The sequence below is a fragment of the Arvicola amphibius genome, chromosome 3 (genome assembly GCF_903992535.2).
Source record: "Arvicola amphibius chromosome 3, mArvAmp1.2, whole genome shotgun sequence".
Taxonomy (NCBI): domain Eukaryota; kingdom Metazoa; phylum Chordata; class Mammalia; order Rodentia; family Cricetidae; genus Arvicola; species Arvicola amphibius.
This window is the reverse complement of record NC_052049.1, coordinates 92,674,634-92,689,946: the sequence shown is the minus strand read 5'-3', so window position 1 is coordinate 92,689,946 and position 15,313 is coordinate 92,674,634. Positions and strand designations below refer to the sequence as shown.

General features: G+C 40.3%; 1 protein-coding gene across 3 annotated transcripts in view; it reads right to left on the bottom strand.

Annotated features, from left to right (window-relative positions):
* The window catches only part of Npsr1 (neuropeptide S receptor 1), a 194,776-nt gene that overhangs the window by 27,129 nt on the left and 152,334 nt on the right, over positions 1-15,313 (bottom strand). For 2 of the 3 annotated variants that reach the window (XM_038323901.1, XM_038323902.1), the window contains exon 4: positions 293-386. The exons of the other annotated variant lie outside the window; for it this stretch is intronic. In XM_038323901.1, the coding sequence (XP_038179829.1) occupies positions 293-386 (94 nt within the window). The remainder of the gene's footprint in view (positions 1-292; positions 387-15,313) is intronic. 3 annotated transcript variants of the gene reach the window in all.

Sequence of the window (15,313 nt, the reverse complement as noted above, 5' to 3'; positions counted from 1 at the left end):
GGGCTTTAAGGAACTAGGTGGAAACACTTCCCAGAGGTGAACAGCCACAGAATGACACCACCAAGGATGTCCCTTATGGAGCCAGGATCAGGTAGCACTCCCCAGGTACCCAAACATTTTTCTATATTTGTGGACTCTCAAATGCATTAGGCAGTGATGGAAGAGGAGAAAGAGAACAAAGAGAAAAGAAGGAAAAGTAGGGCATAATTGAAGCAGGGAACAATATTAATCAAATATTAGCAAAAAGAATCCCACCCCATGAAAGGATCTTCATGAAAGAGTGCTTGCTCACCTCCTTGAAGAAACCTCATGGGGTAAACGATGGCGTGGTATCTGTCTATGCTGAGGGACACCAGGACGTAGGTAGAGGCATAGAGTAGGACAACCTAAGGACAGGAGCCAGAGGACACACGTGACTTCACCTGGGAGAGGACATGCACATAGTGTTCTTGCTATTTAGAAACCAGGGGATTGAACTAAGGTGCTGGAGAGGGTTGAGGTGGAGGCGCTGCCTGGCCCTCCCTGCTGGAAGCTGACCTGGGCTTCGCTGTTGAACTTTGCATTGCTCCTGATGATGAGTGAGAATGATCACAGCTTCCTCCATGTGTTCACTGGCTTCTAGGAAATTCCACATTTCAGCATCAGTCTTTCTTGACATTTGCCTGGTACACTTATCTATAATTGACTTTTAAAGCTAAACTAATTTCCTATGCCACAATTGACATTCCAGAATCATTAGAAACAAAAGTTCATTTGCCTTTTATTAGTGAGAGTGGCTGAGAGGTAACAGAAGGGTTCTGGTTCCCTGGAGTCTGCATGCTACTCCAGTCATTGACCCCAGCATCACCCTCAGAGAGCTCACCCCTTACTCTGGGGCTCTAGCAGAGCTGTATGAGGCCTAAGCTTCTGAGCCTTGCTTCCCTCCTCTGACTCTCCTTTGAATAACCTCATCTACACCCTCTCAATCCCTCGGGCACAGTCTTAGCTGTATTCTCTGTAGAGGAAGAAATTGGGATGCAAGTTAATATCTCTTCTGTGACAGGTTCATATTTAGAATATATCTAGATTAAATACATCAGGGAGTCTGATCTCAACGAAAATGTTCTGAGTAACTGAAGCCAATGAGATATTTCCTTTTGTGGATCCAATGTAGGGGCCACAGACAATGGAAGTGTAGGGCTGAGAGTTCGGCTTTCTCTTTGGTTATCACATTTGTTTGGAGTTTGTACCTTTGTTGTTCTTTTTGTAGCACAAACAAATTATAGTCCCATTATAACCAACTATAGTAGATCAGCCCATTGTAGTTGCTTCTGCTATGCAATTAAAGCTATTGCTACCTGAAATGTGGTCATGGGATAAAGCATTTGACAACACTAATTCTGTGAACTTCATAGCTTACCCTACTTTATACATGTTGAGAATACATATATGAGCCTCCAATTATGAAAAACCATCACACACACAGCCTGTCTCATACGGAGTGGGCTAGCTCTGTGCTGTGGTGGCTATGGTGCTGAACCAGAAGACCACGATCACCAGGATGTCCTATCACAGAGTCTAAAAATCACAGACTGGGTCGGGGACCATCTGCATAATTCTTTATTTTTTTTATCTCTATAACATAACCACAAATGCATTCCAGCTCTAATGTTGCAGAGAGAGGGCTGTAAAGAACAATCAGGAACTGCCACTCCCTCTCCTTTGGCACATCAAGAGAAATCTTAGTGTATGTGTGCAAAGAGTAACCAAGGGAGAAACTGAAAGAGTTTGATTAAGTTTAAAGGAAAATAGTCAAACCAATGAATGCCTCCATCGAGGCTGCTGTTTCTGTGTGGAAGTCATGGATTTAAAATCATCTGGGTTACCACACAGTGCCAAGAAGGTGGCATTGAAGGATGGGAAGGGGGACAGCAAGGAGGAAGATTGTGGTGAACAGTTTCTAAGAGTCTTGAACATCTGCGCTGTCTTGAGTGAGGTGGTAACATGGTTCAGAATCTGGGACAAGGGGAAAAGTGACCAAAAATAGATTTTCAGGGCTGCAGACAATATTCACAAAGGCAAGATTAGTGTTGAGACTCAACCAAAAGGAGTATTCAGCTTCGTGGCTGAAACATCTTCATGCATCTAGGTGGTGCAGCAAAACGAAATAAGCATATCTACGAGAAATACATTGCAAGTTATACTTCTCCATAAAAAAGCAAATGCCAGAAAATGTGTTCAGGGTTTTGAAAGAAAAGTTGTGATCCAAGAATCTTGTAAATTTCAGTTTGGTGCCAATGCACAGAACAGCTTTTTTTGGATAACTACGAAGGAAAGAAATATAACACCCCACACCTCCTGCCAAAGTCCTCAAGAGGAAACACCAGCTGAATAAAAACTATTTCAAAATTAAAAAGAAGGGATAAAATAACATTGCCTTGTAATAAAGGCATCAAAATACAAATGCTTACACGATGGTAATATAATGACGGAATATTCCAGGGAAGAATCTGGGGAGTGGTGTGAGGGGAGAGTGTAAAAAAGAGGCGTTGGTAAGTCCTCGCTTTGATATTTAGATAGTTCTCTATCTGCCTTTGATAGAGATGTTTCTAAAAAAGAAAGGTAAGTTATAATGAAGTGAACTTAAAATGGATAAAAAGGAATTCTTCTTTCTTCTGTGGTTACTGTAGCTACAAGTTTCATGGCTTAAATGTCAGTTCATTCTCTCACAGTTCTGGAGATCAGAAGTATAGAACAATTCTACCAGCCCCGTACCAAGATGCTAGCAGGCTGTGCTTCTTCTGGTGACTCTAAGGGAGAATCCATTCCCAGGGTGTGAGCTCCAGTAGCTGCCAGCACCTACCCTCATGGCCTACATTGCAATCCCATGCCCTGTGCTACAGGGTCTTCCCTCTTGTTGTGTGTCATGTCTGTATTTTCCTCTTAGGATTACATTTTAGGATTTCCTGAACTAATGTAGGATAATCCCACACTTGGAATCCTTAGTCACACATGCCAACCCTCTTTTTGTCATATCTGGTGGGTAGCGGGCGTAAGTTCCAAGGGTTAGGGTACAGATGTCCTGAGAGAATACTTTTTCAGCTTCCCACAATAAATAACTGCTTCTGAAGCAAACACTCAAAGAGCAAAACTTCCAAGGAAACAGTGGAAGTGAGGTACCGGAATAATACGAGGCACGTTTCCCATTGTCAATATAAACGGCTTGATGTCTTTCATTAAAACAAAGACATTTAAAACAAAGAACTTCCCCATGGTCTAAGTGTACTCTCTTCAGAATAGAAACCAATAAAAACCAAATGACATTGAAATTTATCATTAAAGCAGTGGTCAGGGGCATATCAAACAATTAGTATGATTTTAAAGGCCTTTATTAGAATGTACTGCATGATACCAATCAAATTCAGAGCTAGCTGCATCCCGCGTGACAAAGTGATAAAGGCTACCACACACGTGGCCGTAGACTACTGATAACTCAGATGTAATGAGTGATGTAACACTAAATAGATGTGACAAAAACAATGTGCAAGGCTTTCCAGCCAAACGGTCTAAAAATGCAAATAGGAAAAACTGAGCTCCACAGTACAGAATGCAAATGATCTAGACTCTCCATGACATCCAAAAATTTGGTCAGATACTGAATTGCCAACCACGGAAATTTTTCAGTAGGATCCAAAATGTAGGCCGCATTCAACTCACATATCTCAAGCAAGTGATGAAGCTGAAATAAGTAACACTTGAAAACTACCACTTGGAAACCTAAACATCTTCATAATTAACTCAAGCAAAGAAGGAAATCACAGTACAATTATAGTCAATTCATAAATGTCAACAATGGGAACTCTACCCACCAACAGCATATGGGGTGCCATTCTGAGAGCAGATGGCAGCCCGAGGACAAGTCTGCCTTTTTTGCCACCCCACCCCCAACTCTCACAGACGTGACCCAGGGAATGTGACATGCAGGGGATTCTACATGCAGGGAAGTGAAACTTAAATGCTGGAAGCAGAGAGACTTTACTCAGAAGAATGCCAGACTATGCCCATGTAAACTAGTATTCTTGGGCTGACTTTTAAATCATGCACTTGATGTATTAGAGAAAGTGTAGTTTTACAAAATCCTACAAATAGTACAGAGGATTCCTGTGTTACCCACATCACATTGACACATAGCCCTGGTGTTAATATCTGGCATTGGTGTGGCACTAAACTGATTCATCAGTCTTGATACGTTATCAATAACGAAGGTTCCGTCTTTGCCACTACATTCTGTGGGCTTTGACAGTGGCATGTGGTACAGAGTCACCATCAGCTTTATCGAGATGAGCATCACTGAACTAGCAATGCCCTAAGTGTGTCTCGTCATCCTTTCTTCCTACAAATCCCTGGCAACCATTGATTTATTTTCTTTGACACAGCTTTGCTTTGCTGAGGTTATGACACAGCTGAAGTCACATGGTGTTTAGCTGACCAATGGGCTCCTTCCCTCTAAACATGTGCTTTCCTATTTTTCCATGAGTTTTGGCATCTTGTTTTCATATTCCATGGGCATGATGTGCTTTGTTCATCCATTGAATTGTTGATGGACATCTCGGTTAGTACCAGTTTTTGTTGATTATTACTGGAGCTACAAAACTACCTTTATGCAGGTTTTTGTGTGAACATAAGTCATATACTCAATTCACAAATATCTATGATCATCATTTCCCAACTGTGTAGTGAGATTTTGCTTAACTTTGTAAGAACCCATCAAATTGGTTTTCACTTTTAGGTCTCTCAACAGCGAGTGCAAGTTCTTGTTAATACACATCCTTACCAATGTTTGGTATTGTTAGCTTCTCTTTAAGTTAGCCACTGTATAATACAGGAGTAGTGGTACCTTATTGTTCTGATTAGCAGTTCCCTAATGAAATGTGTGTTTGCCATTTTCAGTGGTGTTCCTATTTTTCCCTATTTTAAGAGGGTTGTTTTTATGTTGTTGTCCTTTAAATTTTCCAGTTATCCTATAATGGTTTTATAGTATCACATTTATGTTTGTGGCTCATATTGAATATTTTAAAAGGTAAAATATCTGTGTTTATGGTTTAATATTTTATTTTTAATGTAGACACCAGTATTTTACAGAACACCTCAGTGGTAACTACAGTGATTGTGACCAATTCTTTTCTGTGTAAAAACCATTAAAATTATTCTCAATATACAGAATTTGTGTTGCAATTAGCTACTTATGACCCTCATTTAAACTTTTTTTTTCAATTTTACATAATATTATTCAGTGACTATATAGAAATTTAAGGTATCAATCACTACACACCAAATTGGCTTACCTATTCCCCAGTGGGTGGGCATCTAGAACTTCTTGGCTTTCCTGCCTTTCTCCACTTTTCACACTGCCTATGGGGCTCATTCTTCCCCCTCCCTAGAGAGCCCCACAACATTCTCAGAACTCTGGATGATCATGTTGTTGCTAGGCCCATTCTCCTCTTTCATCTCAAACCCCAACCATGCCTCCTTCCCAGGACCCCAACAACCCACATTGCTGCTTGAAGTCTTCCACTTAACAGGACTCAGACTACTGTTATTCTTGGCAAAGCCGTTATTCTCACCTTCGCTGGGCACACTCATGTCACTGTCCCAGACTGGGGCTCAAGCCGTTCCCTGCAGAACTTTACCTCTTGCTTTGAAAGTTGAGCCCTACTTTTTCTTCTGTGGGAATGCCAGTCCCTCTTAGGGAGGGCACACTCTCCCCTCATTCTGGTCCTTGAAGTCCACCATCCAGGACCCCCTGAGTGATTAACTTGCTTGATGGGTAGAGTACTTGTCTACCCTGCCCCCTGGCATTCCATTCACACCATGTGAGGACCTGGGTGAAGCCCTGCTCATCGTGCAGGGAAATCCCTCACTACTCTCTGGCATTTCAATAAAAGATATATTTATTTTCATTTTATGGATACAGGTGTTTTGCCTTCATGTATGTCTGTGCACCCCATCCATGCAGTGCCTAAAGAGGCTAGAAGAGGGCATCATATCCTCTGGCACTGCAGTTACAGACATTTGTTAACTGCCACATGGGTGATGGAAGTCAAGCCCAGGTCCTCCAGAAGACCAGGAAATGATCTTCACTACAGAGCCCTCACTTCAGCCCTTCCCTCTGGCGTTCTAACTTCACTATTTTAGTGTCTGTATGGAGCATCTGCCTGCCACTTAGGAAGTGATTCCACCTGTCCCCTGGGTGGCACCATAAGGCTCTGTACCAAGGACAAGGCTACCTCCTCTACCCACTAGGACTCCTACTACTGACATCAGGATTCTGTGGACCATCTGCCGGTTTCCCCAGTCAGAAGCCTTATCTCTAATACCTGAGCTGAGTCACCCAGGCCCTCTGGCTTAGCAGTGCCTGGAGTAAGTAGTTGCTCCTCAGGTCAGAAGTCACAGTGCATCAACCCCAGTTCACTCTCCTCTCTGCTAACAAGCGCAAAGCACCTGCTGAGCAGGTAAGAGCCTGTGCCTTTCCCTAGCTGAATTAGAATTGCCTTAGCTACCGGGCTCACAACTCAACACCAGCTGGCCACTGGACTGAGTGTCATGTATATCCTAGCTATTCCAAACCCAGCAAAATCAGAATAACAAAAAACAAAAACAAAAACAAAACAAAAAAAAAAAAGCAGCCAGTTCAACACAGGTGGTCCAGAAACTCATATCAAGGCACAACACACTTTGATTGAGGAGCACAGAAGTCTGCCTCACACTGGTCAGGGAAGTTCCTTCATGTCAGCTAGCTTTTATATTGTGATGTTTGAAAGCACTATGGGGACTGCTGGGGAAGAAAACACATCAGGAGTTGTACTCAGCCTTGGCCCCTGCATGCTGCAATACTGACTTGTCAGGCCAGATGTGCCTACTGGTGCTACAGGAGTAACTAATGACTTTCTTATTGGATTTGATGCCTACTCTGCAGATGGAGATTCATACCTTAAACTGTAATCCTGGTCAAGAGTTCATGACTGTGGTAGCATAGAAACTGCTAGTGTTATTTTGCTAAATGGTTATGGCATTAAAGCCCCTGCTAAATATTTGTGCTTATATACATAGATGTGGGCTACTATCAACCTTGGTTAGAGAAGTTCCTTTTTGCAGTGGGTAGCAGTCAGTGGAGTGATGCATGACTTTCAAAGTACTGACAAGAAGAGACTTAATGCTCAGCCTCAACAGGCCATCTCCACCATCCCCTCAACTAGCCCCCACCCAGGCCTCAGGAAAGATCTTGGAAGGGGAAGCAGAAAGAACGTTAGATCCAGGGGAAGGGGAAGATTGCTGCCAAGTTCTGTCTTTTGAATATGGCATGGCTATCATAATCATGAGCTCACAGCAGCAAGGGCTGCCTAGACAAGACCTGATGAATCAGTCAAGTCTCACATAGACGTGGTAGATGATCTCCAGAACCCACTGAGAACTATTTGCAAGAGATAGTTCATGGGATAGGGAGAGTCATTCATTTTTGAAGATGTGACCACTGGTGGGATTCTGACACTCCAGTAGATGGCCCCCACATAGGTATATGAGAGGCAAGAAATAAAATCCATCTCTCTGGTTTCAACAGGAAATACATCTTAGTTTTAAGGACAGGTACCACTTTAGAGTAAAAAAATGGATTAAAGTACTTCACTCAAACGGGACCACAAAACAAGCAGGCATTACCTACCTGCCAAAATAGACTTCACACTAAAAGCAATGGAAGAGATAAAGTAGGTCAATTCATTGTAATCAAGGGAACAGTTAACCAAGAGGACATCACTATAACCAACAACCAATATATGGAGAAAGAGGTCAAGGACATACTTCATTCACAATAGACTCAAAGAAAGTAAAAAGACAATAAAAAAAAAAAAAAACCAAGAGAATGAAGCATCTCTTTCAACGTCGGAAGATAGAGATAAAGACACTAGAAAATGGAAAGACATCTCATGCTCATGGATTGATAGAATTAACAATGTGAAAATGACCATTTTACCGAAAGCTATTTATAGATTCAGTGTGATCCCAATTAGAATTCCATAATAGTTTTTCACAAAAATAGAAAAAATACTATCCTAAAATTTATATTCATATGCAACTGCATAAGACCCCATACAGCCAAACAATCTTGCAGTTAAAAAAATGCTGGAGGAATTGTAAATCTAGATCTTAAGATGTAGTATGTAGTATATATTTAAATTCATTTATATACTTATATAATATATATCTAAATATTTTTATGTAATATATATAGTGACTATGATTATTGAACTCTTTTGGCATTTTTGAAGTAAATTCCACTTGTATAAGATTGTGATCCTCAATATGCTATGGAAATTGTTTTTTCTAGCATCTTTTTGATTTTCTTGCACTTATGATAATAAGGGGTATGGGCCTCTTGGTTTTGTTTCCGGTAGTGCTTCAGATTTGTATGAAGCTAATGCCAGTCTTGTGAAGTGAATTTGGATGGTTTCCCTACTTCCCAAATTTTTGGAAAAGATAGATGGGTGCTAACTCTTTTTTTAAATATTTTGGAGAATAAATCAACAAAGACATCTGGGCCTGGGCTTTTTCTTGTTGGGGATTTTTTATTTTATTTTTCAGTCTGGTGTTCATTATTGCTCTCTTTAAACTTTCTATTAATCGATTACTTCATCTTTGTACCTCGTGCATTTCTTTTTTTTTTTTTTGGTTTTTTCGAGACAGGGTTTCTCTGTAGCTTTGGAGCCTGTCCTGGAACTAGCTCTTGTAGACCAGGCTGGTCTCGAACTCACAGAGATCCGCCTGCCTCTGCCTCCCGAGTGCTGGGATTAAAGGCGTGTGCCACCACCGCCCGGCTACCTCGTGCATTTCTAAGAGTTTATCAGTTCCTTCCGTGTGATCTGATTTGTTGGCAAATATTGATTCATAGTTGTCTCGGGATTGTTGGTATTTCTGTGATATTAGTGGTAATGTTTTCTATCTAACCTCTTATTCTACTGATTTGAATTTCTATCTTTGTAAATGAAAATGATGAATTTAATTTGTCCTTCCACAAAAAAGGAACTCAGTTCCGTTGATCTTCCCTACACTTTGTTTATTCTCCAGTCTTCTTCACCATTTCCTGTTTCAGCTTGCGTCCTTCCTTCTGCTAAGTTTGGATTGAGTTTGTTCTTTCCTTTCCTGTTGAGGCACCAAACCAGACTATGCGTTTTGTTTCTCTCTTCTTTCTGAGTACAATTTATTGTTGCTAACACCCTCCTCCTCACTGGTTTTAAAATATCCTTAGGTAAGTACCCAATGCATTTTAATTTGTTTCAAAAATCTCTAAACTTCCTTTTGAACTTTTTAAAATCCCTAGGTTATTTTGAAACTTTTTTCCCCTTACTGACTGCCTTCTAGTTTTCTCCAGTGCAGCTGGGAAAGTTCTGTGGTTTCATTGAGACTTTCAGTTTATTAAGACTTGGTTTGAGACATCCGTGCTTTGAATGTGATTGATCTTGTGACTGTTTTCACACTGCTAATGAAATTTTCCTTGAAGTTTTTGCTTTTCTATTCTCAGATTTCTGTGTGATCCAGTTTTGACATTCTGGATGTTATTATTACTTATCACTTAGCTTCTGAACTTCATTTCACTGGCCCTATTTAATGTAGCTTTTATGTCACATCTTCACGTGGCACACTCACTCACAGGAACTCCTCAGGAATGAGTTCATGGTTTGTAATGTTTATGGAACATGAGACATTCTCTCTTGCTCCTTTTCATATTTCATATATTTGCTGGAAACACTCCAGAAAACCAGCAGTTTCGAAGTCATCAAATTTTCATTTATTCATTTCTTTACTTGTGTATCTAAATTGATATTTTTAAATTTATGGTTCCCAGTGTGCCAGGAACTGAACTGGGGTCCTCTGAAGGAGCAGGCTGTGATTTTAACCACTTAGCAATCTCTAGCCCCTGATAATAATGCCTTTGTTAAAAAAATCAGATTTTGATTTGCAAGTATTCCTCCATCTTATAGGTGGTTTCCTTACTTTATTGTTTTGATTGATAAGCAGAAACACTTCCTAGGTTGATATCCCCATGTATCTGTTTTTGTTTTGATAGACAGAAACACTTCCTAGGTTGATATATCCCATGTGTTTGTTTTTGTTTTTGTTACTTGTGCTTCTAAGACCATACTGAAAAAATTTTCATATAGACAAATCTCATGGAGAGTTCTTTGTCTTATTTTTGTAGTTTTACAATTTTAAGTCTTCCGTCTAAATTTTTAATGCATTTTGAGTTTACTTGCGTGTTTGATGGGAGAAAGAGGACTGATTTCTTTCTTTGTCACACCCACTTTCACCAGTGCCATTCTCTGTGGAGCATAGTCTTTCCTCTTTATGTGTTCCTGGCATTGTTACTGAAAACCAGTTGAACACAAATGCTTTTACTTTGATAATGTCTACTTGGTCCTACCAGTCTATACATCTGGTATCATGGAAGTACAATACATTTTGGTTCTTAGAGCTTTATCAATATTTTAAAAGCTCAAATATAATTACATCACATACCCCTTCCTCTACTCTCTCTTATTCCTTCCACTCCCTCTTCTTTAGCCACTGTAGTCTTGTATACATATAAGTACATAAGCACATTAATTAGCCCCTCTGAGTCAGTTCAGTGCTGCCTGTATGTGTATGTTCCCTAGGATAGCCACTTGATATTGAATAATAAATTAGAGGGTATATTCCTTGGGAAGGCTGATTCTCCCTCTCTCAGCAGTTGCTGATTGCTTGTAGGTCTTCATAGAGGGTGGTAGTCCCATTCAATTCCTTCATCTGCAGTGGGGTGTGAACTATTGTTGGAATTTTTCAGGTCTTCTTCAGACAGCCATTATTTGGTTTTCATGGGTGTAGCTTCCTTGTCATAGTTAGAATGTACGATCTCACAGGACCATCTAGTCCTCTGGTTCTAATTATCTTTCTGAATCTTCTTCTAAATTGCAAATGTTCCCTAAGTCTTACATGTAAGGTTGTGTTGTAGATGTATCCTTTGGGGCTGGGAATCTACCATTAGCTGTTCTCCACATTTGATTAGTTGGGTATTTCTGTAATGTTTCTTTATGACAGAAAAGAAGTTTTTTGATGAAGTGTGAGATCTAACCATATCTAACCTTTTCTGAGGTCATAAGAATAAGTATTTAGAGGATTCATAGTTCTTGTTTTTTAAAAAAAGGGATGGTGGTGCTGTGGGACAATGGTCTTGTACCCTGTAAAGATTTGTCATTTGTACTTGTTTAATAAAATGCTGGTTGGCCAGTAGCCAGGCAGGAAGTATAGGTGGGGCAACCAGAACAGGAGAATTCTGGGAAGAGGAAAGGTTCAATCTACAATCATAACCCAGACAGAGTGGAAGCAAGATGAGAATTACATGCTGATGAAATGTATCAAGCTATGCAGATAACACAGACAAAGAGTTATGGATTAATGTAAGAATTAGTTGATAAGAAATCATGATCTAATATGCCAATAAGTTGTGTGGTTCTTTGGGATTGAATGGTTGCAAGACAGGGTGGGACAGAAACCTCAGTCAATAGTGGCACACACCTTTAATGCCAGCAGCCACGCTAGTTAGCTGTAGAGGCCTGGCAGTGGTGGTACATGCCTTTAATACCAGCAATATAGAGGAATATGAGGCAGGATGAGACAGGAACTGGCTCTCTTATCAATCTGAAAATTTCATAGAGGTAAGAGTTCTCTAGTGGCTTGGTTGCTTTACTTTTCTGAACTTCAGTTTGAACCTCAATATCTGCTTTTAGGTTTCTATTATTTGTGTTACAGTTTGCAAGTTTAAAATCTTAGATTAGGCACATATACAAAAAAGAAGTCTTCATAGCCAGGTCTCATCACATAAACACAAATAATGAAAAAGGCCAAGACAGTATATTTTCCCCAAATACATCATTGCTACAGAAATTTTCTTCATTGAGAATTACCTAAATGAATTAGAGGATGCAGAACTCAAAAGAACAACCATAAGCCTCATCAAATAATTCAAGGAATTAGAAGAAGACACAAATAGTTCAATGAACTTAAAGAGAATAGTAGTAAATGCCCAGGGGATTTCCAAGAAAATACAAATATAAAGATGAATGAATTGATGGAGAAAATCCAGGATTTGAAAACTGAATTCAATAAAGAAACAGAAATATCAAAGAGAACTCAAACAGATAGGAAGATGCAACTGAAAAACTCAGTAACAAAATGGGGGATGTGGAACCTGAGTCAGCTATCTCCTGTAACTAGGCAAGGCCTCAACCTATAGTTTATCCTTTCTTCAGAGTGTTCTGGGCTGGAGTCTAGCAGAATAGTTATCCTAGAGACCCAAAAGACTACCAGCTGATGGGAACAGATGCAGAGACCCTCAACCAAACATCAGGGAATTCTGCAGAGAAGTGGGGAGGAAAAATCTGAGAAACGAGAGTGATCATGGGCACCATGAGAGCATGGTCCACACATTCAACTGACCAGGATTCATGAGGGCTCACAGATCAGAGAGCCTGTGAGGGTCTGACCTAGACCCTCTGTATATACGTTATGGCTGAATAGCTTGGTGTTCTTGTGGAATTCCTAACTGAAGCAGGGGTGGAGGGGAGTTGTCTCTGTCTATTTTGTCTACTTGCCTCCTACAGGGTTGCCTTGACTGACCTTGATGTGATGGTACCTGCCTGGTCTTACAGTATCTTGTTATGCCATGCTTGGTTGAAGTCCCTGGGAGTCCTGCTCTTTTCAGATGATAGATAGATGGGGAAGGAGGTTCTGGGGTGGAGAGAGGAGGTGGGGTGGGGAACTAGAGGAGGGAAAGGAAAGGAAGCTATGTTTGGAATGTTATATATGAGAGAAGAATTTAAAAATGTCACAGAAAATAACTGGGATTAGACAGAGAAAGCTTAAAAGAATTTCTTAAAGTTGGCATCTGATGGCTGCTTATTTGACATAAAAGTGACCAGATTCACCATGGGCACAATTCTGCCTGCCTATAATACTTGTAATAGCAATTCTGAGTGTTGTACAGGCAAGAGTGCAGTTGCTGTCTCTAAGAAGCTTCGGTGATTTACAGGGTTTTTAAGCAATGTTTTAAAGACTAAAAAGTAAGAAATAGTGTTGAGTTGCTCCCTTCCTATCCCTAATTTCTTGAATGCTTCAGACCGAAGAGAGGATTAAGTACAGCGAGGAGACTCTAGATGGAAAACCAATGAAGACAGGACTACTGAAGCAATAAGACAACTAAAAACACAAGCAGCAAAACAAAACAACGTCTGACACCAACAGCTTTCAATAACATTAATGGCTTCACCTCTTCGATTTAAAACACAAGCTAGTTGATTGGGTTGAGAAGCAAAATCTGTCTTTATATTGTCTCTAAGAAACTCATCTTAATTTGAAAGATAGGTACTACATAAAAGTGAAAGGATATAGAAATGTATTCCAAATAAATGGAATTGGGATGCAGGCAGATGTTATTATTCTTATAGATAGCAAAAGAGACTTCAAACTAAAAGTAACCAGAAGAAATACAGATGATCAGTTCACTCTAATCAAGGGGACAGTTACCCAAGACATACAATCCAAAGCTAAATATATATATATATATATACACCAAGCTCTGGTGCACCCAATTTCATAAAAGTGCAGTATTAAAATTAAAGACTCAGATTAACACTAACCTGCTAATAATAGGTAACATTACCATGTATTTTTTCAAATTAAGCAGTGTAACAGATGCAGCTCTTATCTCCTTGTTCAATATTGATTCATCTATTTGGAGTCTTTTTGATTTTATATGTATTATAGTTGTGTTTTCTATTTGCATGAGAAATGTGGTTGGAATTCTACTTGGATTACATTGAATCTGTAGATCATTTAAAGCAGTTTACAAAAAAACATTTCCCTCCTTCTGCTCTTCAACTGGACCTTGGGAGTTCAGTCCAGTGCTCCTATGTGGGTCTCTGTCTCTATCTTCATCCATTGCCAGATGAAGGTTCTATGGTGATATTCAAATAGTCATCAGTGTGACTATGAGAAAAGGCCAGTTCAGGCACCCTCTCCTCTTCTGCCCAAGGACCTAGCTGGGGATATCCCTGTGGACACCTGGAGACCCCTCTAGAGTCAAGTCTCTTGCCAACCCTAAAATTGCTTCCTTAATTAAGATATTTTTCCCTGCTCCCATATCCACCCTTTCTCCATCTCAACCATCCCACTCCCCCAATCTCTCCCCAATCCGTCCCTCCTCACTTCTCTACCTACTCTCCCCTTACGCTACCCCACCCCACCTCCATGCTCCCAACTTTTGCCTGGTGATCTTGACTGCTTCCAACTTCCAGGAGGATCTATGTATGTTTTTCTTTGGGTTCACCTTATTACTTAGCTTCTCTAGAATCACAAACTAAAGGCACAATGTCCTTTGTTTATGGATAGAATCCACTAATGAATGAGTACATACCATATTCATCTTTTATCTCACTCAGGATAGTGTTTTTTTTTTATTTCCATCCATTTACATGCAATATTCAAGATGTCATTTGGTGTAGGAGGCCCTTCTGTGTTTGTGTTGCTTTCATTGGTTAAATAAAGAAACTGCCTTGGCCTTTTGATAGGGCATCACTTAGATAGGCGGGAAGACAGAACTGAATGCTGGAAGGAGGAAGGCACACAGAGAGAGCTACTGTGAAGTCACCAGGTCAGAGAAGCTGAATCTTTTCCAGTAAGCCACGACCTCGTGGTGACACACAGATTAACAGAAATGGCTTAGATCAGGATGTGAGAGTTGGCCAAGAAGAGGCTAGATATAATGGGCCAGGCAGTAATTAAATTAATATAATTTTTGTGGTTATTTCGGGGGTTAAGTTGCTGGGTGGCAGGACGCAGCCCGCCGCCTCCTCCTACAGTCATTGTTGTTTTTTACCACTGAGTAGAACTCTAATGTGCATATGTGCCACACCTTCTTCATCCATTCTTCCACTGAGGGGCACCTAGGTTGTTTCCAGGTTCTGGCTATTACAATAGTGCTGCTATAAACATAGTTGAACAAATGCTTTTACAGTATGATTGGGCATCTCTTGGGTATATTCCCAAGAGTGGTATTGCTGTATCCTGAGGTAGGTTGACTCCCAATTTTCTCAGAAATAGCAACACTGATTTCCAAAGTAGTTGCACAAGTCTGCATTCCCACAAGCAATGGATGAGTGTTCTCCTTTCTCCACGTCCTCTCCAGCATAGGTTGTCATTGGTGTTTTTGATTTTAGCCATTCTGGCAGGTGTAAGATAGTATCTCAAA